The sequence below is a fragment of the Emydura macquarii genome, unplaced genomic scaffold (assembly GCF_026122565.2).
Source record: "Emydura macquarii macquarii isolate MOO-44397 ecotype Brisbane River unplaced genomic scaffold, CSIRO-AGI_Emac_v2 contig_2211, whole genome shotgun sequence".
NCBI lineage: Eukaryota > Metazoa > Chordata > Testudines > Chelidae > Emydura > Emydura macquarii.
In genome coordinates this window covers 294,792-321,978 of record NW_027132348.1, presented here as the reverse complement: position 1 = coordinate 321,978, position 27,187 = coordinate 294,792, and the positions used below count along the sequence as shown (strand labels likewise).

Sequence of the window (27,187 nt, the reverse complement as noted above, 5' to 3'; positions counted from 1 at the left end):
ATACTTATATTTCACCTCTATATCTTAAGTATACCTGATATATCTTTTATCATTGGCTGCAACACTTCCCTAACCCTGAACTTCCTCTGCTACCACGCACACATTCTCCAATCCCTCTCATCCTCGCTCCGCACATTCCCCTAATCCCTATCCTCTCCCCCTTACCTGAGCCCCCCAATTCCTCTTCATTACCCTCCCACCCATTCCATTTATCCCTTCCCCATACCGCCATCCCTCCCTACAGACCAAAACCCCCTCCCCCATTCCCATCTAATCACACCTCCCTCCTCTGGGAACATTCACATGTGTAATTTATTTGCTTTTCAAAAATAATTTCAGCAGCTTCTGAATATTCTGCTGTACTCAGATTTCTTTTTTTAAAAAAAACAACACAGCTACCATACACACACAAATAACTTGACAGTGACAGATTTTTCCTAAATATTTACAGTTCATTCTCAGATTTCTGCCCAGGTGGGGTTCAAAGTTGCTAAAATCTGTGAACTTGATGGTTTTTTCTGGTGGTGGTATCTCAGCAACCACTTGTTCAAATGACCCCACATTTGAATGATTTACCCTATCCTACACCCCATAAGGCATAGCAGAGATGGGTAGTCCCTGTCCCTCAGATCCGCACGCGCACACACACACACAGGAATGTGGGGCTGAATAGCCCCCTGTCCTCATTCTCCTCCAGTCCTCTTTTACTTGCCCCAATATCCCCTCCCATCCCCCACACCTGATCCTCTAACCACAATTCCTACCCACTTTTCCACCCCAGCCACCCTCTCCTCACAGCGAGCCTTAGTTTGTGAGTTTATTTTCTTTTCATAAAAAAATTTCTGCATGTTGTGAATATTATGCTGCACTCAGATTACATTTCTTCAATACAAACCCCCTTTGATAGGGGCAGATTGGAGCAATATGCCTGCTTTTTTATTTCAGACCTGGGCTGGATTTGAACTCACAGCACCAGAAGTGGTACTCAGATTTCATTACCATTAATTTCCCTCAAAGCCACCCACCCTATAATGGCAAGGTGGTTTTCCAGAGAGTTAGCCCCTCTCTCTCTGCATATGCACAGTTAATCCATTTAGTGCAGGAGTCTTAGAACTGTTTGGCATGTGCCTAACTGAAAAAGCAAACTCTTTTTCAAACAATGTTTTAATCTGATTTCTCACAAAAGGCTAGTGGGTGCCATATGAGAGCAATGGAGATCCTTGTGTGATGATGTGAACCCCAGTTTGATCTTTATCAATCTGCAGTAAGAGCTGCCAGAATAGGTCAACTTTAAGCAAAGCTGGCAGGTTTTCAGGGAGCTGTATCTTGGGAATCTCTTGGTTAGATGGCTCCACATTTGGATCCCTGTCCCGAACCTAAACCCGCATGAAGCACACCAAATTTCAAGGCAATCCAAGTAACCAGATGGATCTTAGAGCACTGAAAATGGTTAAGTTTTAAACATAAAGCTGGTTTTAACCTTAACTATACCTACTCCTCTGCTACAAAAGACCTCATAATTAGGAGCTACTTTCCCCCGATATTCAGCCCAACAGTTCTGTTAAGCCACAGCCCCATAGCTCAAGGAAGAAAGAACATGAGCAGTAAGGTACGAGACTAGATTCTGAACAGAGGAGTGACAGTTCAGACTAAAACATACCTGGCATGCAGATGGATGACTGTGATTGAGATTCCATTGGGAAGATACTATGTCAACAGACTTTTCAGCCATATTAAGCAAATTCATCCAGCCTTGGAAAAGAGACAAATGGGACGGTGCACTGTCTGAATAGTTTATACCTTCAGGAATGTTTTCCACAAGAGCAACCCTAAGAACAGACGGGAAAAAAAAAAAAAGAAATTTAATAAAAGACGCTTTTTTTAAAATCTCCCTTTTTGTAAAAATATTGTTAGTTCAGGGAATTGTATGGGCCTGTGGTTTAAGGTCGGATCCTCACACATGCTTAAAAACCTGCAACTCTGAGTGAAGTCACTAAAGGTTTGTCTAAACTGCAGCTGGGAGTGTGCTTCCCACCACCGGTAGATTGACACACATTAGCTCTGCTTGAGCTGGCACACTAAAAATAGCAGTGTAGCCAGGGATAGCACACATGGCAGCTTGGGCTAGTTGCCTGAGTGTATACCCAGGGAGTCCAGACAGGTTTGTACTCAGGGGGCTAGCCCATGCTACCCCTGGCTGCACTGCTATATTTAATGCGCTAACTCAAGCAGAGCTACCACCTGTCTGTCCACCCTCACTGGAAAGGACACTCCCCACTGCAGTGTAGAGTTGCCAGTGCTTAGCACTTCTCAGAATCAGGCTCTTTATGCCCAAACAATAAACATGGATGTGAACAATTTTTAATGTAAAATAATGAATGAGGTTCCTGACAGCCAGCTATGTTCACGTACATGCAGAACTGGCTATTTAACCTTTACACAGTAGGGATGAGTACATTCATCCTGAGGATATTAATAAACTCAACTGGTCTCTCCATCTCCCCCATTTGTTGCCAGAGTCAGGATTCAAACTCTTGTTATGGAGGAAAAGTACAATAATCAATGCAGCCATATTTAAAACCTGGCAAAGAACAGAGCTAGACCTCATTAACAACCTCTGAGCTCAGCCATATGACTTATGCTTATTAATTCCCAGTGAGTTCTGCTCCAGTCTCAAGGCTGCTCCTTTATCTTTGACATAATCCTATCATAAGAAAGTCTGAAGGCCTGATTCTGATATCATTTACACCAATTTTACACCATGGAGTAAACAATACAGATACACCTAATTTACTGACAAAGTTCTCAGACCATAAGTATGTCCTTTCAAGATGATCTACGAAGGTTTGCTTTTTTTTTATAAAACAATTCTCAAAAATGTGGCTATTTATTTGTAGTGAGTTCATGAGTAGGAAGTGTGAGCTTTATTGGTATTCCAGTCTTCATTCCATTTTAAATTATCTGAAGAATTGTGTGTAATCCAGTTTGTCTGAAGTCTTCTCTCAATCCAGACAACATCATCTTGGAGAACATCCAGCTCTGATGTACTTGAGGGTTACCATGACATCTGCATTCATTTATGATTAAAGTCGATGGAAATGACATTAAAACATTTTACATCTAGGCATTTTGTTACGGATATTGTATCAGACAATGAAGAAATGAAACAGCTAATGGGTACCTTGTTTTTTATTTTCATTGAACTGCAAACGTTTCTATGCTCTTGGAAGTTAGCCCTATGCTTAGTAGCAAGTGTTGCAGGATTGGTCCCTAGGTGTCTACCATCTACCTTTTATTTTTCTTAGTGTCATTTTTGACCCCCCCCCCCCCCCAAAAAAAAAAAAATCATTGAAGTTGTAAAGTGACTTCTCTGCCAAGTAATGCTAAAGTATTATTTATTTATTTATCTATCTATCTGTCTGTCTGTATTATGGTGCCTAGGATCCACAGTCTTGGAACAGGTCCCCATTGTGCTAAGTGCTGTACAAACACAGAGGAAAGAGATGGTTCCTGTCCCAGGGAGCGAGTAATGTGAATGGCAGAAATTTCTGAAAATCAGTTAAAGGACTGTTGTTTATTGTTAAGACCCCCTAAACATTAATAGAGACAGTTTAGTAATTAAACAGCATATATAGTAAAAAGGAAAAAATAAAATGAAGTGTGATGTGTTACATACCACAATATTTACTCCCAAATTAATTACATCTAAATCCTCCAATATATGATAAGATACTAAATTAACTACACACTGTATAGTAACTTGATCATTTCTTGCATAAGCAAAATATGTTTCAACATTTTTAATTACTTTATTACATCATGAATTGTCTTTAAAGTGAATTTGAGAATAGTGAAGACTGGATTTAAACTGTATGTAGACTCAAAGCAAAAGTAAAAAGGAAGCTATATAACAGGGGTGACCAAAGCGAGATCTTTTACAGTTAAAGTGTGGCTTGCAGAGCCCCCCACGTCCTCCCTTCCCACCCCCAGTCCCCACCTATCAAACTGGGGTAGGTAGCTTAGGGCTTCTACCCTGCAGTGAGGTGGTGGGGCTAGAGACTTCTGCCCAGCAGGGAGGAGGATCTTGGGGCTTCAGCTCAGTAGGGCACACCTGCTGGGGCTCAGGGTTTCAGCCCTGCAGGGAGGGAGGTTTCAGGGCTTCACCAGGAGTGGGGCTGAAGCCCCAGCAGGCACGCTCTGCGGGGCAGAAGCCCCGAGCTCCAGAACAGGGCTGAAATCCCGAGGCCCAGCAGGCATGCCCTGGCTCTCAAACTTCTGAAGATTGTTGTATGCGGCTCTGAGGGTCACCCCTGCTATACAATTACCAGCAATTGGACAACACCACAAGTTGTTTGTATCGCAGCCCTGTCTATATGTAGAATCTCAGCCTCTTCATTCCCCCCTTCCATCCTCCCAGAAGCCATTTGCTCGTCTGTTCTCTGTATTTTGTGCCTGAAGCCTTTGCTCTCCACTGATAAAAATCTATGAAACTGAACGGATTGCTTCAACTGGTATTTTTAAATAGATCATCAGTGAATGCAGGCAGAAAACTTCAGATTTCTAGTATTAGATAAAGATCTGCCTGCTGAAAGTTAGTACTGGGGCTCCACATTTAGAACTAGGAGACAGAAGTAGGAGCAATGGTCTCAAGTTGCAGTGGGGGAGGTCTAGGTTGTATATTAGGAAAAACTAGGAGGGTTGTGAAGCACTGGAATGGGTTACCTAAGGAGGTGGTAGAATCTCCATCCTTAGAGGTTTATAAGCTTGACAAAGCCCTGGCTGAGATAATTTAGTTGGGGTTGGTCCTGCTTTGAGCAGGGGGCTAGACTAGATGACATCCTGAGGTCCCTTGCAACCCTAATCTCCTATGATTCTCTGGTGCCTCTTTCTGAACATTTTTGAATTGTGGGTTGAGTAGGATGTTTTAAGCCATGAAGCTGCTTTTGTTTCTCCCTTCTTCAGATTTTCCATCTCTTGTTTCCCGATCAAGACTGGATGCCTTCCTGGAAGACTTTAGTGAAACAAGTTATTGAGTTCAATACAGGGGTAAATAATTGAAATTCTATGGCCTTTGTTAAGCAGGAAGTCAGCGTGGATCATCTAATTGTCTCCTCTGGCTTTATAATCTATGAACCTAGTTTACAGTCTGAGGCCCCAATGCAGAGAAGTACCTAAAATATACTTAACTTTAAGCTATTACCTCCATTCTATTGCTGCCTAACTCTCAGCCTTTATCTTACTTTATATTTTTCCATCAATATTGTATGCAATAATTATTATTTTATATATTGCTTGTACTCTGTCTCCTGCTCATTCACACCATACTTTTAAGGTTTTCTACAGTCTAATTCAGTCATTTTCCCATTGTCATTCCCACATACCTTGCAGCTATATCCATTCATCCAATTTTCTACTCTTAGAAGATCATCATAATGTCTAGGCAACATATATAATGCTCAAGCTTGGCAGATTCTAAAGGTCTCTCATAGCTGGTATAAAAACTGTTAATTGATTACCTCAGCGGGATTATGCTGATTTCCAGTAGTTGAGGATTTGACCCTCGTATTCTCTCCCTAAGAAAGGAATGGCAATGCTCAGTTTTGGAACACCTTCTTCAAGTTCTCCTTTGGAATAAGGAGTTGACTCTGCATAGTCTGAGAAGTCCATGATTTTTTGTGGCTCAGAGGCTACAGAAGCAGCTTTTTGCTGGACTGGCCCCTAAATCTGGTTGAGATTGTTTCAAAGCATTATATAAATTTAAAAAGAAGAGGAAAAATCCTAACTATTATGATGCCATCATTATCAGAATCTACTCAACAATAAAATTCCACTGTGGGTGAATTTTCCTCAAGTGATGAACAATATATCTATGTCATAACATATTGTAGTCAGACGATTACTATTTTCAGATGAGGCTCCCAATATAAAAATACATTCAACAAACGTGCAAAGCTGTGAATGGTTTCTAATTAAAAGTATTGTTAAGTGATAAAGTGATTTGTAAACATTTGCATTTCCACCTTGGGCTTCTAAAGAGGTTCTTTAAGGCAAAACAACATTCAAAGAAGAGAAAGAATTGGCTTTATGTTTTACAATGTTATCTGAGCCTCTTGAGACCATTTAATTTAAGTTGTGCCAAAGCAATCCTCACAGATGAAAATCTGAATTTTCATAAGAAATTCAATATGCATTGACCACAACTGTTTTAACACTACAGCAAACCAAGATATGTGGGGTATCAGCCACATAATACATATTTAAACACACATACATAATAAAGACTAAATGGCAAATGATGAAGATGCTTATAGTAATTCACCTGTTACTAAACTGTCTTTGCTAACATTGTTTATTGATATTGGCCTCAATACAGAAAGCACTTAAGCAAAGCACAGACTTATCTTTAAGCACCTGAGTAGTCCTATTGACTTTCATGGGATTTCTCAGATATATCAAGCAAAATACATACTTAAGAACTTTGTTGAATTATGGCCAGGCCATATAGGCCAATCTAGCATGAAACTAATTACCCTAAATTTCCACTGAAGTCAATAGAAACTTACTCAGCACCTGCACATTTGAGCTCTTATGTTTCTGACATCCAAACTAAAATTAATAGATAGTAGATAGGAATTATTTTAAAATGCAGCACACCATTGCTTGCATCCATGATTATTGTATTTATTATGATGCACAGGATCCACTGGATTTAAAAGCAGGCTGCTTTGCCTTATCAATGATTTGGGCCACACTGTGGACACATCAGGCCTTTGCTCAAGTCTCTCCACTGGCTCACTCAGCTTTCAATGCCAGTTTAAGGCCATGGGCCTAGTTTTCAAAGCAATTTATGGATGAAGCTCCACGAATGACTGAATTTGAATCTATGAACCTCTGTATTGCACTCCTCTGGGACAATGCAGATCACAAGCCCAGAATGAAGCATCTGAGTGCTGTGAATAAAACATTCTCGGTCAAGGGGATCTGGCGACAGAACAAACGTCTAGAGGAGAACAGGTGAATCCAGAGTATGACCATCTTTAGGAAATTCTGAAAAACCTTCCTCTTTGAAAAAGCCTTTCCACCATAAGAATGACAGTCGCAACAGTGGTATGCCCTTCTACCCACTGACAAAATAAAAGGAGGAGATAAAATTCTAAAAAGTCAAAAACCAAAAAGCCTATCCCATGACTATAACAAAGAAGAAGAGATGTGGATTGTGTGTGATTCCCATTTAGAGTATGGAAATACACAAGAAACAGACATTTGAGAATTGCTGCATAAGTTGTTTATTTGAGATGTGTGAGGCAAGTCTAATTTAGCCTTTTTTAAAATGTGAGTTTACAGATATGCTAGCTGCTTCTATATAATGAGCTCAAAACTAAAAGCTGAGAAGATGTACACAAACTAGCTACTACAAATCTCTGAAAGTTTGGCTCCAAACACAGGGACATGCTTGCAGGAGTTAGATGTTGGTATCAAGCTGTTCTCCTCTCACAGACACTCAGCATACCAGAAGAGAGACCAAAAAGGGGAATATAGTGGCTAGTGCACTCCCGTGAGAGTCAAGAGAACTGGTTTCGGTTCCCAGCTAAGCTACTGACCTACTGTGTAACCCTGAGCAAGGCATCTGACCATTCTGCTGAAATACAGCAGCCCAACTTATCACTGATTGCACTAAGTTGGAACGGCAACTGTAAAATATATGTACCATTCACTCCTGAGCCAATGTGGGAAAATATCAGGAATTTGGTACAAACTACCTCAATGCAATCCTATTGTTCCTCTGTTCTCATTGAAGAGAATGATAAAACTCCCACTTCACTTCAGTTATTGCAGAATTTAGCTGTAATTTTATGATTTTAAATAACCTTTAAAAGCTATACATATAGGATTCTACAGAAGCCCTCGTCTCAAACCCACTAATCATCTCATTAATGCTTGACTTTAGTTAATTCACGCCTAGAAATTTTTCACGTCTTGTGAGCAAATAAATAAATAAGTACTATGTGGATGTCTCATGAATGTTTTAACTCATAGGACATGAAGATTGCAAAGTGAGAGTTTGCTACAGTCAAATATTAATGATTATTGGTAATCAAATGGCATATAGGTGAAAATATGAGGCAGGACTGAATATCTAACTATTACGCTCCTGGAATCCGAGTTTCCAAGTCAGAAGGCCATTTCCAATAAAAATTACTTAGAAATATACCAGTGTGAAAGGAGTACACAGAACCTTCAAAAACAAATCTAAAGTTTAAAAAAGAATGTTAAAAACCATGCTGCACAGATGTATAGATGTCAAGTTTTCCATATTGGAAGAGGTCAATCTTCCATCTTGTCTATTCTGATACCACCATTTTGTGCACTGCTGGATACTTCAGAGAAAAGCATAACAACAGTTAGTATAGTTAATTGGGCAATAATTAATTTTCTGACTCAGATGGTGTTCATTTTATGTCCAGAATCCGGAGGATTATGTTGCCTGATCCATCTATCAAATCTCAGGGTATTAAAGGGGAATTCTTAAGTAATCAATATAATTAATAAATACACAATCTATAGATCAGGCAACGATTATAGCCCTGGTCTCTCATTTTTTGTTCAGCTCAAGCAGCTGCAGATCTTTTCTTATATATGAGAGGACTTGCTCCTGTGCCCATTGAAGATAGTAGCAACCCTTCATTGACGCCATCAAAAAAGCATGACCTTGGTTTTGATAACTTTCTATTTTCAATAGTAAAATGGCCTATTGTTTGATACTTAAAAAATAAAGTATAATAAGCACACAGCCTAAAATGTCCATTCCACCAAATGTCACTCCACACAGGTGTTCACTGATGCAAGACATCACAACACTGAACATCTGAATTCATGATTATTAATACACTGTTTTGTACAACTGGCATCAGCGTTCTTTTCAGCTATGAAGTTAGAGTATGCTTGCTTCTAATTAGAGATGGTTTTCCTTTGAAAACAGCTTCCACTGATATCAACTACATTGATTTCCAGCTTCAGTGCTTAGGGTTCCTATGCCTTCTGGGTTTTAGTTCCTGGTCCTGCAAAATATACATGAGCAGACATGCCTAATTATTAGATAATGAAACTGAGTTTCAGGCAGTGAGAACTATCTATCTTAAAGTTTTATAAGGCCACCCATTATCATGGTATCTGAGCAGCCAGAAAGTTAAAAGCGATTGTGTTAAAAATCTATATTGGGGGGTGGAGGGAGAGAACACCTATTCGGTGTGAGTAATATAGAAACCAAAAATAGTATACCTTATATATTTTTTAAAAATAAAGGCTATTTATTGCTCAGAAGAGTTTCAAACCCCTGCATGCCCATGGAATAAAATGAATACGAGTGGTATGTTGTACCATTGTAAAAACAACTAAGGAGGAAGGAACCACAAATCAATATGAAATTCAGTAAGATCAACAAGCAACGTATCACTTCTAAGGCATACGTGAAAACAAAACTGCAAAATATTGGATACTAAAAGGGAGGAGAGGGACAGATCATGAACAATAAAAATTGTACAAACAATGCAATGCCACAAATTCCTTTTTGAATGCCATTATACACACAAATGTTCAAACATGGGATAGAGCTTTTAACAACTGATACCTGGAAGTGAATCCAATCTCTCTCTACTACTTCCATCTACATATTGCCAATGGAAAAAAGTTCCCACAAACAAAATGAAAGCAAAAGAATAGGAGCTACAGAGTAGAGCGGACATGATGAGCAATAAGATAAAGGACAGCATGTTTTATTTTTAAACTACTTTAATGTATAAATACATTGTACGTTAATAGAAGAAACTATTTTCAAGGACAGCAAATAGACACCAAAGAAAATTGTTGCATCACTTAACATAGCTTCAAAACTCACACTACCAATACTGAAGATCAGCTGGCAACCAAAGATCGAAGAGAATGGTGGGAGAATGACATGGAGGATGACTCACCCTAAGCTTGCTTATAAAATGGATTCTACCTGAAAAGGAATCTTCAGAAAACTCACAGTTAACAATGTCTCCAAAACAGAAGAATTTGAATATGTCATGTGTCTCAAGGCAGAAGCACTCTAAAACTCACTTCACAGATCTGCAATACTCCAATTTACCTTTGTCATAGCAAGTAAACCATAAATTGTTTTGAATTTTGTTCAGAGAACAAATTCATTTTGCTTAATATCCGTACCCAAAAAATCCACTAGTATTTTGCCAATATTATAAAAAAGGAATCTCAGATAATTGTATCCTACTAAATAAAGTAAATGTTGCAAGCATAGCTGGTGCTATTGCAGTCACGTATCATGCACCAAGTTAAAGTAGCACTTTTGTATGACTCACTCAGATTAATGGCAAATATATTTAGAATGCTTTCCTCAAAGGCCTTTATATCTCACATTTATAATGATAGCCCAAAAGACAAACAAAGTAAGGGAAGGGAGGTGTTGGGTGAATGGCATGTCAAAATGAGATTATAAACAGACAGACAATCTTATCTTCTACATACACTTCAATGAAAATTGTTCCAATACAAAACAGTACTCTACCATATCATTAGGAATTTAGTACTGGTACTTTGCAATCATTATATGAAAAAGCATTATAAATTAATGTTTACAAGGCACTTTGCACTTTAAGTTTCTGCATCCTTGGAGATGGGGCACAGTAGAGAAATATTTTCCTCATATTACATTTGGGGGAAATTGAAGCTTTCAGAGGTTAGGTGACTTTTCCCAACATCACACAAAACATTAGCCCAAATAGGATTAGAATCTAGTAGGTATGTTTTATACTAGTCCTGCTCCTGTGGTAATATTGTCATTGTTAGTGTATTTTAATTATTTGTGTTTAGCTAATGTATTTGGACATTTTGAGAACGTTGATGGAAGGAGGAGACATTTTACAAATAACATTTGCATTATTTTAAATATCAAATAAATGTATTTTTTACTAATTACACTCTGAAAATGAGCTTCACTCAAATCGCAATTTGGAGTGCTTGAAAACTGGAGCTAGAACAGATTTTGCAGTTTGAATCCATCTCTGTTAAAACTTGAAATATTTACCCATTCATGAATCCAGTCCACATTGAGGAAAGAGGAGAGATGTTTACATTAACTTTGTAAGTTTAATTGCAGTTATAAGAGAAATCGCAGATCCACAATTATAAATTACTTCTACTTTAAGGATCTTTGCATATTAAGGTGGGAAAAAAGTCACATTTCTGCCTTCCCCACATCACCCAAACAGTACATGAACTAAACGTATAATGACTGTGAGACTATGCATGGAAGACAAGCATTCTGTATAGCTTCAAGTTTTATGTCATAAATCAGATAACCTAGAGAGAGTACCAATAGCTGAACTCAAGTTTAAAGCATTACAACTCAGTCACTTGAGGATAACAACATTCCTGTAATGTGCCCAAACGTTTTTTCATGTTAAAAGATAAATTATGTTTTAAAGAGATCATTTAATTTACATTTATGTAGAATTTTTAATCTGATGATCACAAAGTGCCTTGTAAACATTAATTAAGCCTCCCCTGGGCACATGGCTTAGTAGAGAAATATTTTCCCAATACTGAAACAGAGAGAGCTTAAGTGACTTTTCCAGTGTCACACAAGACAGAATTATTTTCTTTATCAGAGTTTGTCCTAACAGATAAAGAGGAACTGATCACAGAACTAAAAAATAATGATGCTTAGGTACATGATCATGACTTGATCACATTTCTAATGTGCAAGCACAAATAAAGTCCAGAGCAGTCACACATATACTTGGTTCTTTAAAAGGACCAGTTTCACAAAGCTGAAAACAATTATGAGCCAAATCAACTCGAGGGAAGAATTTAATCAGAAAAATGTGAATAATAATTGGGAATTGTTTAAGAACATCTCACTAGATGCCCAAAAATCCACAATCCAGGAACAAGGCTGGCCGGTTAAAAAACAACCTGGTTTAGAGGAGAAGTGAAAGCAGCTCTAAAAATTATAAATATAAATATAATAATTATAAATATAAAAATAATATAATAATATGGAAGGGGAAGTTGATAGTAATGAACTGAATTGATAAGGGAAGCAAAGGGGCACAAGGAGGAATCTATGGCCTGCAGAGTTAAGGACCATAAGAAAGAGTACTTAAAATATATTAAGAACAAAAAAGACAAATGGTATCGAACTGTTACTAGATGGAAATGGTAGAATTATCAATAATATGCAGAAAAGGCAATAATGTTCAATAAATATTTCTATTCTGTATTTGGGGAAAAACTGATGATATCATCTCATCATACGATGATGACAACTCTCTTCCCATTCTACTAGTATCTCTGGGGGGTGTTAAACAGAAGCTACTAAAATCAGACATTTAAAAATCAGCACATCCAGACAACTTGTATCCAAGAATTTTAAAAGAGGTGGCTAAGGAGCTTGCTGGACTGTTAATGTTGATTTTCAAAAAGCATTAGAGCACTGGAGAAGTTCCAGAAGACCGAAGGAATGCTAATGTGCCAATTTTTAAAAAGAGTAATTTGGATGACCTGGGTAATTATAGGTCTGTCAGCCTGACATAGATCCCAGACAAGATAATATAGTAGGTGAAACAGGACTTGAAAAGAATTAAAGGACAGCAATGTAATTAATGCAAAGCAACATGGTTTTATGGAAAATAGATCCCGTCAAATTAACTTGATATCTTTTTTTGATGAGACTACAAATTTGGTTGATAAAGGTAATAGTGCTGACATAAAATACATAAGACTGCTGTAAGGTGTTTGACTTGGTACTACCCAACATTTTGATTAAAACACTAGGAAAATATAAAATTAATATTTTATTTTATTTTATTTTAATCCATGCATTAAATGGATTAAAATCTGACCAACTAATAGTTCTCAAAATTTAATTGTAAATAGACAATTGTCATCAATGGGTGCGTTTCCAGTAGGGTGTGATTCCAAAGGGATCAGTTCTTGGCCCTGTGCTATGTAACATTTTTATCAATGACTTGGAAGAAAACGTAAAAACATCACTGATAAGGTTTGCAGCTGACAAAAAAAATTGGGAAATGGTAAATGATGAAGAGGACGAGTCACTGATACAGAGTGATCTGGATCACTTAGCAATCTGGGCACAAGCAAACAATGTGTGTTCTAATACAGCTAAATGTAAACATATACATCTAGGAATAAAGAATGTAAGCCAAAAAATACATAATGGGGGATACTATCCTGGGAAGTACTGCCTCTGAAAGAGATTTGGGAGTCATGGTGGATAATCTGCTGAACATTAGCTTCCAGTATGACCATAGCCAAAAGAGCTAATTCAATCCTAGGATGCATAAACTAAAGAATCTTGGGTAGGAATAGAGGTTATTTTACTGTATTTGGCACTGGTACAGCTGCTGTTGGAAAATAGTCTCTCTTTCTGGCCCCATAATTCAAGGATGTTGACAAATTGGAGATGGTTCAGAGAAGAGCCATGAGAATGATTAAAGGATTAAAACATATGCCTAATAATGATAGACTCAAAGGAGCTCAATCTACATAGAGAGGTTAAGGGGTGACTTGACTGCAGTCTATAAATACCTACATGTGGGACAAATATTTAATAATGGGCACTTCAATACAGCAGAGAAAGGAATAACACAATCCAATGGCTAGAAGTTAAAGCTAGATAATTCAGACTAGAAATAAATCATACATTTTTGACAGGGAGGGCGATTGATCATTGGAACAATTTGCCATGGGTCATGGTGGATTCTCCATCACTGACAATTTTCAAATCAAGATTGGATGTTTTTCTAAATGATATGTTCTTGGAATTACTTTGGGGGAAATTCTATGGCCTATGTTATAAAGGAGATCAGATAAGAGTATTACAATAGTCCCTTCTGGTCTTGGAATCTAATGAATTATTTTTTAACATAATAGCCTGCACCGCACTGAAGGAAATGTGTAAGCAACAATTTTCATGTACATGAGAGTATTCTTTTCCAGTTATGAACTGCACATTTTATTTAGGGAGTATACAATGGTGTGGTACGAAGGTTTTATTAGCTAAAGTTTGGGATGATTTACTTACAAGTAGGGTTGGTTAAACATTTTCCATCAAATCAGTTTTGAAGGAAAACTGGGTGTTCAATTAAAAATGTTCATGGAAAGTGTACACTTTCCTTGAAAACATTTGATTTTCTGATCAAAAACCCAAAGACCAAAATGGTTTTGGGTTTTGACAGTTTTTAGTCAATTATTTTTCATTTACTAAGCAGCAAGAGTTCTCTTAAAATTAAGAGACAGAATTTTCTATGGAAAATCCCATATTTTCTGATCAGCTCTACCAACAAATGATGAAGTCTTAAGTTCTGAAGGTCATTCCAAATCACACTCTTGCCTGGCTACTTTACATACTCATACTGCGGTCACTGGATCCAGGTAGTGACAGGTTTTTGGCCCTAGCCACCGACTGTCCTCAAACGTGTAAAGGATGGATGTGGACTACCTTTTAGTAGTGTGAAAGGGGTGCACAATCTCTTTGGTGATTTTTTGTATGAAGGAGTTAATACAAAATGTATGATATATATGCATTTCTCCTCCATTCACATAGCTCAGACATAGTCATCTCCCATGTTAGTTACTGCAACCTCTGAATGTTTGGCCACCCCACTAACAACATTGTCCCCCTCCATTATAGTCAAAACACAGTTGCTAAGGAAATCTTCCTTGCCAGACTTTTTGACCACATCATGCCCAGATCCCCATCTGATTCCCTCCACTGGCTCCCCCTGTTCAACTCCATTGAATTCAAACTTCTTGTCCCCACCTAAATGGCCTTTCACAACTCTGTACCTCCCCACTTATCTGTCCTTGTCTCTTACTGTGTTTCCCCTTTCAGTCTCCTGCTCCCTCTGCTTCACCAACCACTGCCTTGGCCTCCAACTTCTCCTACATCTTCTTTTGTGTATATTTTCACTGTATTCCTTTCACCCCAATCTTTGTTTGTTGCTTATTGTTCTAGGCCCTGAACCTACAACAAGCATTATAAAAGTAGATCCCTGTGTCTGCACAAAGCCCAACTGCAGTTAAAGATCAGGTCTTAAGATTGTAAGCTCTTTGGTACAAGGACTGTCTTTCACCGATTGATAATAGTCTTGTTTACTCTCTGGAAACTCCTAGAATATCAATCATAAATAACTCTTGACTGCAATTTGTCCTTCAAATTTATAGTCATGTAAATTTATAATGCTGGCTTTTTAAAAGGCATTTTGTTTGCTTTTGCTCTCAGGCTGTTATACATGCCAACGAGTTCTCAAGCACTATTTAATATAGTGATTATATTGACGTAATAGACCATAATGGATGCCTCAGATCCATTTTTGTTACAATATTCAGCAGTGCAAAGATGAACTGTTGAAATATTCTTTTCTCCTTCTAAAAAAAATTGGAAGCTATTAAAAAGAAAAAAAAAGGCAGGAAAAAGCATGCTTGTATAATATGTTCATAATTTAAAGAGAAAGTTGTCCATGTGTATGCAGTACTTTTTAATAAAACACTGAACATGCCCAATTAATGTAATACATATAAAATATGGCTTTTAAAAATTTTGCTAGTTTATCTAAGAAATTATCCATAATATATCATGTACTGCAGATGTGATACCTTAAAAAGCAGCTGTAGTCTGAAAAGTATCTGCAAAAATGGCATGGTGGTAAATTTATGATTACAAACTTTCAGTGAATTCCACATCCAGTGTTTTCAGGGTACAAGTAAAAGGTCATTTCTTCTAACTACTAGCCCTGCAAGGAGGACCTGGAATCTAAGAGTCAAGCTGGGTTCTTTCCTTCTCAAACTTCACCAGTAATAGCAGTTCTGTCAGGCTAATTAGGCCCTCAGTGACACATGTGCAACAAATTTAAGTGATTGAAGTTTGTAAACCATTCTGTTACTATGAGCGATGGTACAGAATCCAGCTCAGCTTCTTCTCCCACTGTTGTTTTAGTTCTGCAGACTTAACAGGCGTTTAAAGTAATTAAGAATTTATTCGGTCAACAACTCTGACGTTGCCCAGATAGAAAAAACAGGTTTGTTGAGTAAGAAGGTATTGTAATTGTCACATTTTAGATCAGAGCCCCACACTCCTGCTTTTTTGTTTTTAAAGTCTTTTTAGCAATTGGTAATGAAAATATCAGTGTCTTCTACTACTACTATACAATTGAGGACTAATTCCCATAGAGACAGAGGGTCTGTCTACACTGCAGTTAGATATCGGAGGCTGGCCCCAGCCAGCTGAATCAGGCTCAAGGGGCTTGGGCTAAAGAGCTGTTTAACTACAGTGTAGACGTTCAGGCTTGGGCTGCAGCTCAAACTCTGGCTCCCCCCTCCAACCACACACACACCTTGCAGAGTCCTAGAGCTGGCTGGCACAGACCAGGCATGGGCTTTTCTTTGCTGTGCAGACATACCCTGTGAGTACCTTCTCATTTTGGAATCTCAAATGGGTAGAATTTGGTTTGTGGGCAGGGTTTGAAAGAGTAGTTTTTTTCACACCCATTTTACCCTGCCTCACTTGCTATAAAGATAGACCTACAAGAAACCTCCTGCCCAACAAGCAGAAACCAAACTTGCCTAAACTGTAAACCATTTAACTGATGATGAAAATCTCAAACATCTCGTCTCTTATTCTGAGAAACCACTGTCAATTATCCACAGACCTGCTGGAAATCAGAGAGCTCACTTAACCTCACCCACACAAGTATACACCAAATAATAGCCCACTACATTACCCTTATTTGTTCTTAACACAGAATTGAGAGACAGTACTATGTGGGTAGATGGTTATTGTTAAGGCTGGAAATTCATTCAATATTTGTCCAGTTATACTTTTGCTGTACATTCATTGAGCAATGTAATCGGCAAACTTATTTCTCTGCTTTTCCACCAGCCCTAGTTATGTACCTTATATGCCACAAGATAAGTGAGCCATTATAGAAATACAGGGTCAGAGTTAATGTAATTTTTGGAACCTTTACTATTAATTTCTATACTTTTGAGTTCTTGTTTTATTCTCAGTTTCTCATCTGTAAATAGGAACTATAATGTCTGCATAATTTCCAAACTTTGGAACCTTACCTGTTTTTTTAAAATATGAAGTGCCTGTAATGTAGTTTCGTTAATTTTGACTGATATAGGGTCTGATTCAAAAGCTCACTGAAGACAATGGAAGACTTTCTTTGGACATAATGGGCCTGATCCAAAACCTATTAGAAGTATTCTCAAGCTAAAACAAAGTGAGGGGGCTTGTTTGTTTTTGTCTGGGAATAAGAGACCATTTTCTGAACACTACTTTTTGTTTAAACATTTATTTCACTATCAATTCCTTGACTCTGAGGCAATCCACAGTAGTGAGGGTGTATGTGTAACTTTATTGGTCTTCAAGTAAAGAGAAGTCCATTGAATTAATTTACTAATAATCTGGTAATGAAGAGGGACAATTGTTTAATTTATTTCAGATTGTTTTACTATTTAACTTGCTCTCCTCTGATACCATCCAGATGAGACAAGCATGCTGAGTATTATGTAATAATTGTAACATATCCTGGGCATTAATTACAAATTAGGAAGAGATGATGGCCTGAGGCATAGCTAAAGGCAACTAACTCTAGTTGGTTATGACTCATTAATCCCTAGGAAATGCCTTATGTCTCCGTCATTATCTCTGTTATAAGATAAACAGAAGTAATAACACTTTTTGAGTCCCCTTGTCCATAGTTTTTGATTCCATTATAATTGCACAATATGGGTGTGTCCCATTGTTCATTGAGCTCTAGAGAATCTGTGCATGGTGTGTGAGATAATAAGATCATATTCATTGTTGGTCAGCATTATGCCTAGCTTCGGAGTTGTTTGAATGTAACAAGATTAATGTATTTGTAATAAAAATACTGGATCTCTGTGTCAGAGACAGGAAGAGACAAAGCAAAGCCCTTTACTGCTGTTCATGAGGGTGGATTGTATTTCTATTGCAAGTTAAAATGCAGCTGTCAACACTTTCTTTCAGAAAACATATGAAATTATGAGCACACACTCTTTTCTGTTTAAGGAGCACAAAGTAAATTTTATTGCAACTCTAGCTGGGACCTACGGTGCTTTTTAACTTATCTCATGAAAACATGACGAAAGATGCCAACTCACACATTTTCCTTTATTCAAAATGAGGTATTACTGACAATGGGTCTGAAGCCAGCAAGATGGCTGCCATTTCCCTACACTCTATCTGCATGTGGAGGTGAGTTTGTCCTTAATAAAGTTGGCTGACCTCTCCCACTGTTTTCAAATGTGATTGAAACAACATCTACAGGCAAAATGGCTGCCAGTCTGTGGTTCGGAAGGCTTGATAGGACACAGACTGAGGATCAGCGAAACTCTGTGAAAAGAGAATAGGGAGAATGAGGTGGCGGAGCAAGAGGCAGATTTAAGGATAGCAAGAGTATGAGGGACAGGATGATGATTAATATGATGCTTGATGGGGGTATGGAGAAGATAGAATTGCAGCTCCCCCAGCCTGGGGTGGCGTGGGGTCAGATGGGAAAAGGGAATCAGTGTTGCAGTACTGCCAGCTCTCATTAGTTGATTGAGAGTTGTGTGATTTTTGGTACCTGCAGGAGGAATTGTCAGAATGATGTGAGAAGCCCCTCCGTTCCCTTTGATTTTTCAGGGCTGGGCTCATGGGCAGAGCTCTGGGCAAGAATCTTTTGGCTAAGAACATGGCTCCAAAGCAGAGAAAGGTCCTGGGGCAAAATAAAAAGAAAGGGGAGTGTGGAGGCAGAGAAATGTTGCTGCTGGGTCACAACATAATAGGAAACGGATGGCAGTTCCCCTATGTTAAGAGTGAGGAAAGGGTAAGTGGAGTCTCCATCTGAGCAGCAGCCAGGAGGAGGCGTCCATTTCTGTGTGCATTAAAGGTGGACTTTTCAACCTGATGTTCTCCACATTGGCAGGGGAATACACCAGAGTGAAAAAGTCAAGGAGACTGACTAAAAAACATGGATTTGATTTTTAATTTGAAAAATCTCTCATTTTGGGGGGGCCAATTTCATGACCTTTGAGGGTCTGACTCACGATTTTTGATCTCTTGAGATTGGCAATAATAAATACACAATACTCAAACAAGCTCACATTCACCCAAATACAACTGAATAATAGTCACTGTCAGCAGACAGACAACCATTCAATCACTTTTCTCCAGTCCTCTCCTAGCTTCCTGAGCCTCTCCTTCCCCTTATTCCCCCGTCCCAGTTTCTCTGTTTTTCTTACTTACCCTTCCCTAAGTCTTTGGTCTCCTAGCACTCCCCATCCTCCTTTCTTGTATCTCTTTGCTCATTCTATTCCCCCTATTCCTCTGAGTCTCTCTCTCTCCCACTATTATGACCCTTCTCTGGAGCTCTGAACCTTCTACTTTTGAAAGGAAGATTCAGTCACTTACGAATACGAAAAAAGGCAAAAAGTAAGGGCTTGTTCAAATGGAGACTCAGTGCACAGCAAACTGGGATGTAAATCTACAGCACTCTAGCGTGTTGTGCGGTAAATCACTATGTAGACCCTGTGGCCATGCACTGTAAGTTCTATAGGGGCTTTGACCTATTGCAGTTTGGAACAGCTGTAAGTCAAAGTGCACTACAGAACCTTAAGTGTGCAATAGCAGGATCCACATGGCCAGTTACTGTGCAACAGGCTAGTGTGCTGCAGATTTACACCCCAGTTTGCTGTGCACTAAGAGTTTTTACATTGTAATGAAAACCTGTGGCTGGTCCATGCCAGCTGACTTGGACTTGCAAGGTTCAGGCTATGGGACTGTTTAATTGAAGTCTGTTTAATATAGACTTCTGGGATTTCATGTTCAAGGGCCCTGCACCTGGAAGCCTACACAGCAATGAAACAGCCCCGCAGTCTGAGCCCAAGTCAGCCAGCATGGGCCAGCTATGGGCTTTTCTTTGCTGTGTAGACAAATCCACAGTGGCTTGTGCAAATATTTAGAATACATTTATGCATGCTGGGCTGGGCTCCCCAAGCTCAGCTGTCCCTTTGTGGGTTTCAGATGCCCCACTGGACTCTTTAATCTTGGTTCCTCTGCACTGAGATTTGGATACCCTGTTTGACTCCTCTGCTCTCCTTAGGTTTTGCTTCTATTGGTATTTGCTCATATGTTTCATTGAGCAAACTCTGTTCCCTCTCAGGTGTGGCTCACATGCTACTCAAGTACATTGTGCAGATCTTTAGAATATGAATGTCCCCCTCCTTTGTGGTGCGCTTTGTTTGAAATGAAATAGTTAACAATGTTGATGTTAATTTATGCATTACTTCCATATTAACATCCCCCTTAGATAAGCAGGGGCAGTTCACACTTCTCAGACTTATTGTTTCAGGGTGTCTGCAGATGCAAGCAGACATCCTGGAATCTGTTTACACTAGGTTCACATTTTGAAGATTTTCTGAGCAAACATAGGGATTAGACACTTTCATTTTAAAAAATAAAGCTTATATTTTGGATACCAGGATGACAGCATTCTGAAAAAGTAACATTCTGTTGAGCTGACAAAAGCCAATGTGATCTCTTAAAATTAGTCTATGACCCACACTGAAAGTGGAGATGAAGTATGTTATTTTAACTGAACATAATGTAAAGGACAGCACTTCAGAGAACATGTCATCTTCACTTGATATCTGAGCAGTTTGTGTTACGGGTTGGGAGCTAGTGAAATTACAGGATTGGCTGGGGGGGTGGGGGGGCAGAATAAGTGTTTAGTACTATCACTTTTTTCTTTATTTTTCAACTCCTGATTTTGGGGAGAATGCAACATTCTTTGAAACAATCCTGGATATAAACTAATAAACAGACACTGTGCCATTTCAAACCATGGAACTGAGACAAACAGAAAAATCAGTATGACTATTTAATTGTGTTATTTTCTGATCAAAGTAGGCTGGCTATACCAAACCAGAATAATGTGCTAATTTTATATTCCCTTTGAAACAAAATCCTCACATCACTTTCCTTTTTCATCTGCTTTGCATTTCAAAGAAAAAATACAAGAACTTCCTGAAGGCAGTAGTCCATTGGTAGAGCTAAAGGCACTAAACTATCTTAGAATCATAGAAATGTAGGGCTGGAAGGGACCTTGAGAAGTCATCAAGTCCAGCCCCTGCACTGAGGCAAGACCAGGTAAATCTAGACCACTCCTGACAGGTGTTTGTCTAACCTGTTCTTAGAAACCTCCAAGGACAGGGATTCCTCAATCTCCTTTGCAAGCTTATTCCAGAATTTAATTACCTTTGTTTTTAGAAAGTTTTTCTTAACATCTGATCGAAATCTCCCTTGATGCAGATTAAGCCCATTAGTTCTTGTTCTATCTTCACTACTACGTAGAATCGTAGTAGTGTAGGACTGGAAGGGACCTCAATAGGTCATCTAGTCCAGTCCCCTGCACTCATGGCAGGACTAAATAATAACTAGACCATTCCTGGCAGATGTTTGTCTAACCTGTTCTTAAAAACCTCCAATGACAGAGATTCCATAATTTCCCTCTGCTGCAATCTATTCCAGTGCTTAACTACCTTAGTTTTTCATAATGTCCAACCTAAATCTGTTACTGAAATTTAAGCAAATTGCTTTTTGTCCTATCCTCAGAGGTTAACGAGAGCAACTGTTCACCCTCCTCCTTGTAACAACCTTTTATGTACTTGAAAACTGTTATGTTCTTCCCTCAGTCTTCTCTACTCCAGACTAAACAAACCCAATCCGTTCCATCTTTCCTCATTGGTTATGTTTTCTAGACCTTTAATCGCCAATTTGTCCACATTCCACATCTTTCCTGAAACGCAGCACCCAGAACTGGACACAATATTCCAGTTGAGACCCTAGAACAATTGGAGAGCAATTGATCACTTTCCCCTTTATGACAGCCCTTAATATTTGAAGACTTATCAATAACCCCTCAGTCTTCTTTTCTCCAGAAAAAACACGCCCAGTTTATTTAACCTTTCCTCATAGGTCAGGTTTTCAAAACCATTTATCATTTTTGTTGCTCCTCTGGACTCTCCCTAGTTTGTCTGAATCTTTGTTAAAGTGTGATGCCCAAAACTGGACACAACACTCCAGCTCATACATCACCAGTGCTGAGTAGAGCAGGAAAATTACCTCCCCGTGTCTTACCTATAACACTCCCACTAATACACTTGCCTTTTTCACAACAGCATCATATAGTTGGCTCATATTCAATCTGTAATTCACTACAACTCCCAGATGTTTTTTAACAGTACTACCATCTAGATAGTTATTCTCTACTTTGTATCTGTATATTTGATTTTTTTCTTTAAGTGTAGTACTTTGCACTTGTCTTCATTAAATTTCATCTAATTGATTTCAGATGAGTTTTCCAATTTATGAAGGTTATATTAAATTCTAATCCTCCAAAATGCTAGCAGTGTGGTGTCATCTGGGTTACACCTTGGCTGATGCTCTGGTAAGAATCAATGGGCACCTCCAGTTAACATGTCCTGCTGTGTGCGACTTACATGGTATGCAACTAGCTTCCAGTCGTTGGGTTTTTTTGGTTGGGTTTTTTTTTTGTTTTTAAACTGTGGCTTTCTTGAACACTGGGGAGCCTTTGTGCATTAGCAGAGCAGAGGGCAACATGTAAGCCCTATATTATCTGGGAAAGGTATAGAAAATGAGTATTCTGCACCAAAGTCATGAAGGGTGGATATGCAGAGAATCAAAATACCAGTGATCTTACAGAAGGCAGAAATGCTCAGAACTCTGCATTCCAGCTGTAAGAACTCTCCAAAATTCTCATGCAGGAGGGAAATATTTTCAAAAGCATTTCTTGGCTTCTTGCCCTTCAGCAGAAGGAAATTTGCATTTTTACAGAATTTCTGCTTGTCAGCACTGAAGTATTTTAATGGGAGATGATCTGTACATCTCCCAGCAAGAGTCCCTCATAGGGTTCCTATGAAGCCCCAACCAGAGTTTAAAGCTACCTGGTGGAGTTCTCACTGACTGTTCTTCCCCAGAGGAATGAGTCTGTGCTTGAGAATCCTGAATCTGGGGATGAATTACAGCTGAGTATATGAATGCCCAAGCATCCATGAATATATACAGGGCAACACCCGCATATCCCAGCCTTGCCCCAGAGAAATGTGCTTTTTGTACCGTTCAGTAGCCCAATGGCCCATACAAACTCATAAATTGGTCCATCATTCCAACAAAGGGTAAGGAATATTCACCAGCCCCATTGACCTGAATAGAGATTTCCCAAACACTGTTTTAGATAAAACAGTAAAACAAGTTTAACTAGAGAAAAATAGATTTTAGGTGATTTGCAAGTGATAAGGCTTAAAAGTCAAAATTAGTTACAAAAGAAATAAAAGGATAAAACTGCAATCTAATTTCTAAACTTTACCAAGGCTAATAGGTGTAAAAGCAAAATAGGTTGTCTTACTATTAACTGCAATACATTTCACTGGCTGCTTCTTTTTCCAGCCTGAGACCATTCCCCTTAGTTCAGTATTCTTTAAGTATCCGTCGATTTCATGGGAGGCGGAGAGGAGAGAAAAGAGGAGAGGAGATATGGCCAGAGGCCCTTTTTCCCAACTTCGTATTTTACAACCCTTTGTACTGGAAAAGTCTTTACTGGGGGGTCAGTATTTCCATTGCACACAGATGAATTCTAAATTATTTGTTTACAACTCCTGTGATGGTGAATCTCTGATTAAGCAGGTAGTGGTCTTTTAGAACCTAGCTGGCATGCCAGTGAGCCTTTGTCTTTGAGAAAATAGTCTGAAGGCATTACCTAGAACTACAGCATATTGCAGTAACAATCATAACTTTATATACAATACTGAAACACACATTTTAAAAGGACAACAATGTTCAGTAGATTATGCATTTTCAAAAGATACCGCACAAGGCATACTTTGTACAAAATATATTATAACCATATGAAAGTGGTGAACGGGGGTACAGGGTGTCACATGGGATAAAAATGCTGAAAAAAATGCTGTATTTTATGCCCTTAACAGAGCCATTGATTAAACAGGACCCAGAAAAGCCCTCATTAAATCCTAAATGAAACACAAGTGTGCTGCTGGAGCTAACAAAGCCATAAACAGAAGAAAGGGAAGGGGACAGGGGAGAGAGAACAAGAATAGAGAAATGTATCAAGGAGGAAAGAAAGAAAATAAATAAAAAGGAAAAAGGGAAAGAAGAGCAATCAAAAGACTTCTTCACCTCCTTGCAAAATCTCATTAGAGCATTCAGGTCAAGAGAAAATTAAGGCGAAAGAGCAGTAACATTGCCTCATCTAAAACATAATGTGCTGTATCACTTGTTCAAGCCTGATCCTTACTTTCTGAGAATCTTGGGCTTATTACCTTGCAAAAGGAAACCATGCACAGAGTAAGAGCCAAATCTACTTTATGTTTTGGGGAGGGAGTTAGGGAGGGTTGTTCAACCATGCATTTCCCCCCCACCTCTCTGCAATCCCAGAATCAGATGTAGAGCTGGAAGTAATGAGTTAGCCCATAAACAGACGGCTCTATGTAAATTTCAGCAGGGTTCAGTTTTTTTGACGTTGGTGGTTAAATCTGGGAGGGGTGTATGAAAGGCTGACACAGGGAGTTGTGTAAACTCTAGGAAAGAATGATTCCCAAAGGCTACAATTCTGCCTGCAACATATTACAGCTAGAACAAAATCTCTTGGAAATCCTTCAAATTTACACAAAGCCCCAGGGTTACAGAGTTAGTTGTACTGCACTGAACCAGCATAAATACAGATACATTACATCCCCAGCTTTAGATCCCGATCAGAAATAACTCTAATCCCAAATTCTTTTCAGAGTTATTGCTTTCTAGCATAAGGCCCCCCATCGTGTAAGCGTGACGTACATTCCTTGTTCCTAGCTATATGAGCATGCATTTGTTTGTACTGGGGAAGCTAGAAAGCAGGAGGTTGAAGGAGGAAAGGAAGATTTCATTGCTAAAACACTAGACTGGAATTCAATGAAGTCAGAAGATTCTGATCCTTGCTATGTAAGAGTAGTATGGTCCTTTTGTAATCCTCAAACCGTATCATATGACTGGAATCAGTAAATGAAGATTAGGTTTTTCATAGCCCTCCTGTAATAAAGGTGATACACATGGTTCCAGAAAAACAAAAGAAAACTACCCTCATCTTTACCATAAAGAAACCACCCAAATTCCTTTGTCTGAAGGGTGCCTCTGTATTGTTGTGGAAAGGATGGTCCCACCGCTGATGTTTAGAGACAATGATCTAATCATTCATCTTCTGGGGATGCCACACTCAGGTGCAGTGATAGGTGATTAAATATTTCATTGAAAGGTGAGTATAAAAACCACAGATGGCTGGATTAGATTAGACATAGAGAAACCTACCTTTGAGTACATACTGGCAAAGTCCCAAAAAAGGCTACTCAGAGTAAAATCTCAATGAGACATATTTTTATGTTGAATTCTCCTGAGTATGGTATGAGATTTAATGAAACCAAGGAAGATGAGACAACAAAGATTAATAAGGCTTCATCTGGAAAAGAATCAAAGATGGACTAATTTGGTTGATTAAACTTAATTTGAGTTATACGTGATATTCTGTTTATTAAATCAAATGCAAACAAACTGCTAACAAGCCCCCTTTCCCCCCACACACACACTTCGTTCTCTTGTAGGCCTTGATACTGTAATTAAAGGTCTACAGGATATACTTATCACTCACTATATCTCTGATTTGTTTGTATTTTTGAAATGTTCACACTCAAGACATGAAAGATTTTTTACTTAAAGGTACATTGTCAGCATAAAGAAATATGTTTGAGTTACTAATAATAGGTTTGATTGGGGTTTGTCATCCCCCCCATCTCCCATTTCTTTCAGCTTCGAGAGCAGACTATTCGGTTTCACTTTTGATTAGTAACTTTTTGGTATTTCATCTTTGGTCCTATTGGTCACTGACACAGAGTTTGGGCTTATTTGTTTCTGTCCGTCTATCTAGAGGTGAAAAATGCACCTGATCACGATGATGTCTAGGCATTGTTTCAGTCAGATTTTTAAAAAAGATTACATGTCTATTTGTCTTTGTTTTGTTTTTACCAATTCTATATTTTGAGCCAAATTAAAATGTTACTTTCAAGATTCACAAGTTTATTTATAAATGTTGTTAGAATATTTTTTCTAGGCGTGGAAATATACAGCAGTTGCTCACCGAGGATCAGCATTTGTCCACAGGTAACACAGAGTGGCATCTGGAGATGTGCTATATATAATATTCCGTAATTTTAGAGTAAGAAGTTAAATGGTAACTGGCATCTATTGACAATTGCTTCCTTTCTAATGGTGGCACTGACATATAAGGAACACCTCAGTCTCAGGCAGTACAACTTGTGTGCCAGTAGGGCTGAAAGTCAATGGAGTCTTTTTTTGCCCATGTCATTTCTTTTGTCTGAACTTCTTCTGACAGTTCTTGATGTTACTGTTTCAGGTTATTTGCTTTAAATGTAAGTTTTTATTCCTCCATTTAATGCACAACACATTTGAGGGTTGATCCTACAAGTTGTTGAGTACCTGTCAATGGGAAAAGGGGAGGGAGCTCAGCACTCCCACAATACAGTGTTAGGCCCTGATGACTCCCATGTCTTCAGATCAGTCCCTTACCTAGTGGAGGCAACATTATCTATTATTCCTTAGTTACAACCCTGGGTTTGCCAAGGACTCACTGTATAGCCTTGGACAAATCACCTCTGACCCAAGTTGTGTGTGCCCAGCACCTCTGAAAATCAATCCTTCAATCACACTCTCTTAGTTTCCCCATCTGTAAAACTGAGCTAGTAATCCTAATGTACCTACCTCAGAGGGGATTTGAGAAGATTCATCAGTGTTCGTAAAGCTCTATGTAAGTAATATTATTATGTATGTAGGGAAAAAAATGAAACTAACTTAGTTGTTTTCATTTTATTTCTACATTTCACTGATGCCTATATAAGTCCACAGAGGATTTCTTAGTGAGGATTAAATGTTGCTGAAAAATACTCTCTCTCTTGAGACAGTGAGAGGAAAACTAGTTGATTTTTTTTTTTAAACTGGGAAATATGTAACATTTTT

At 38.5% G+C, this 27,187-nt stretch overlaps 1 protein-coding gene across 3 annotated transcripts in view; it reads right to left on the bottom strand.

Moving 5' to 3' along the window:
• Positions 1 to 27,187, bottom strand: part of LOC137161002 (inactive phospholipase D5-like) — a 178,701-nt gene that overhangs the window by 53,370 nt on the left and 98,144 nt on the right. For all 3 annotated transcript variants that reach the window (XM_067560012.1, XM_067560011.1, XM_067560013.1), the window contains exons 3-4: positions 5,517 to 5,573; positions 1,661 to 1,829 (exon numbers count right to left, since the gene is read on the bottom strand). In XM_067560012.1, the coding sequence (XP_067416113.1) occupies positions 1,661 to 1,829; positions 5,517 to 5,573 (226 nt within the window). The remainder of the gene's footprint in view (positions 1 to 1,660; positions 1,830 to 5,516; positions 5,574 to 27,187) is intronic.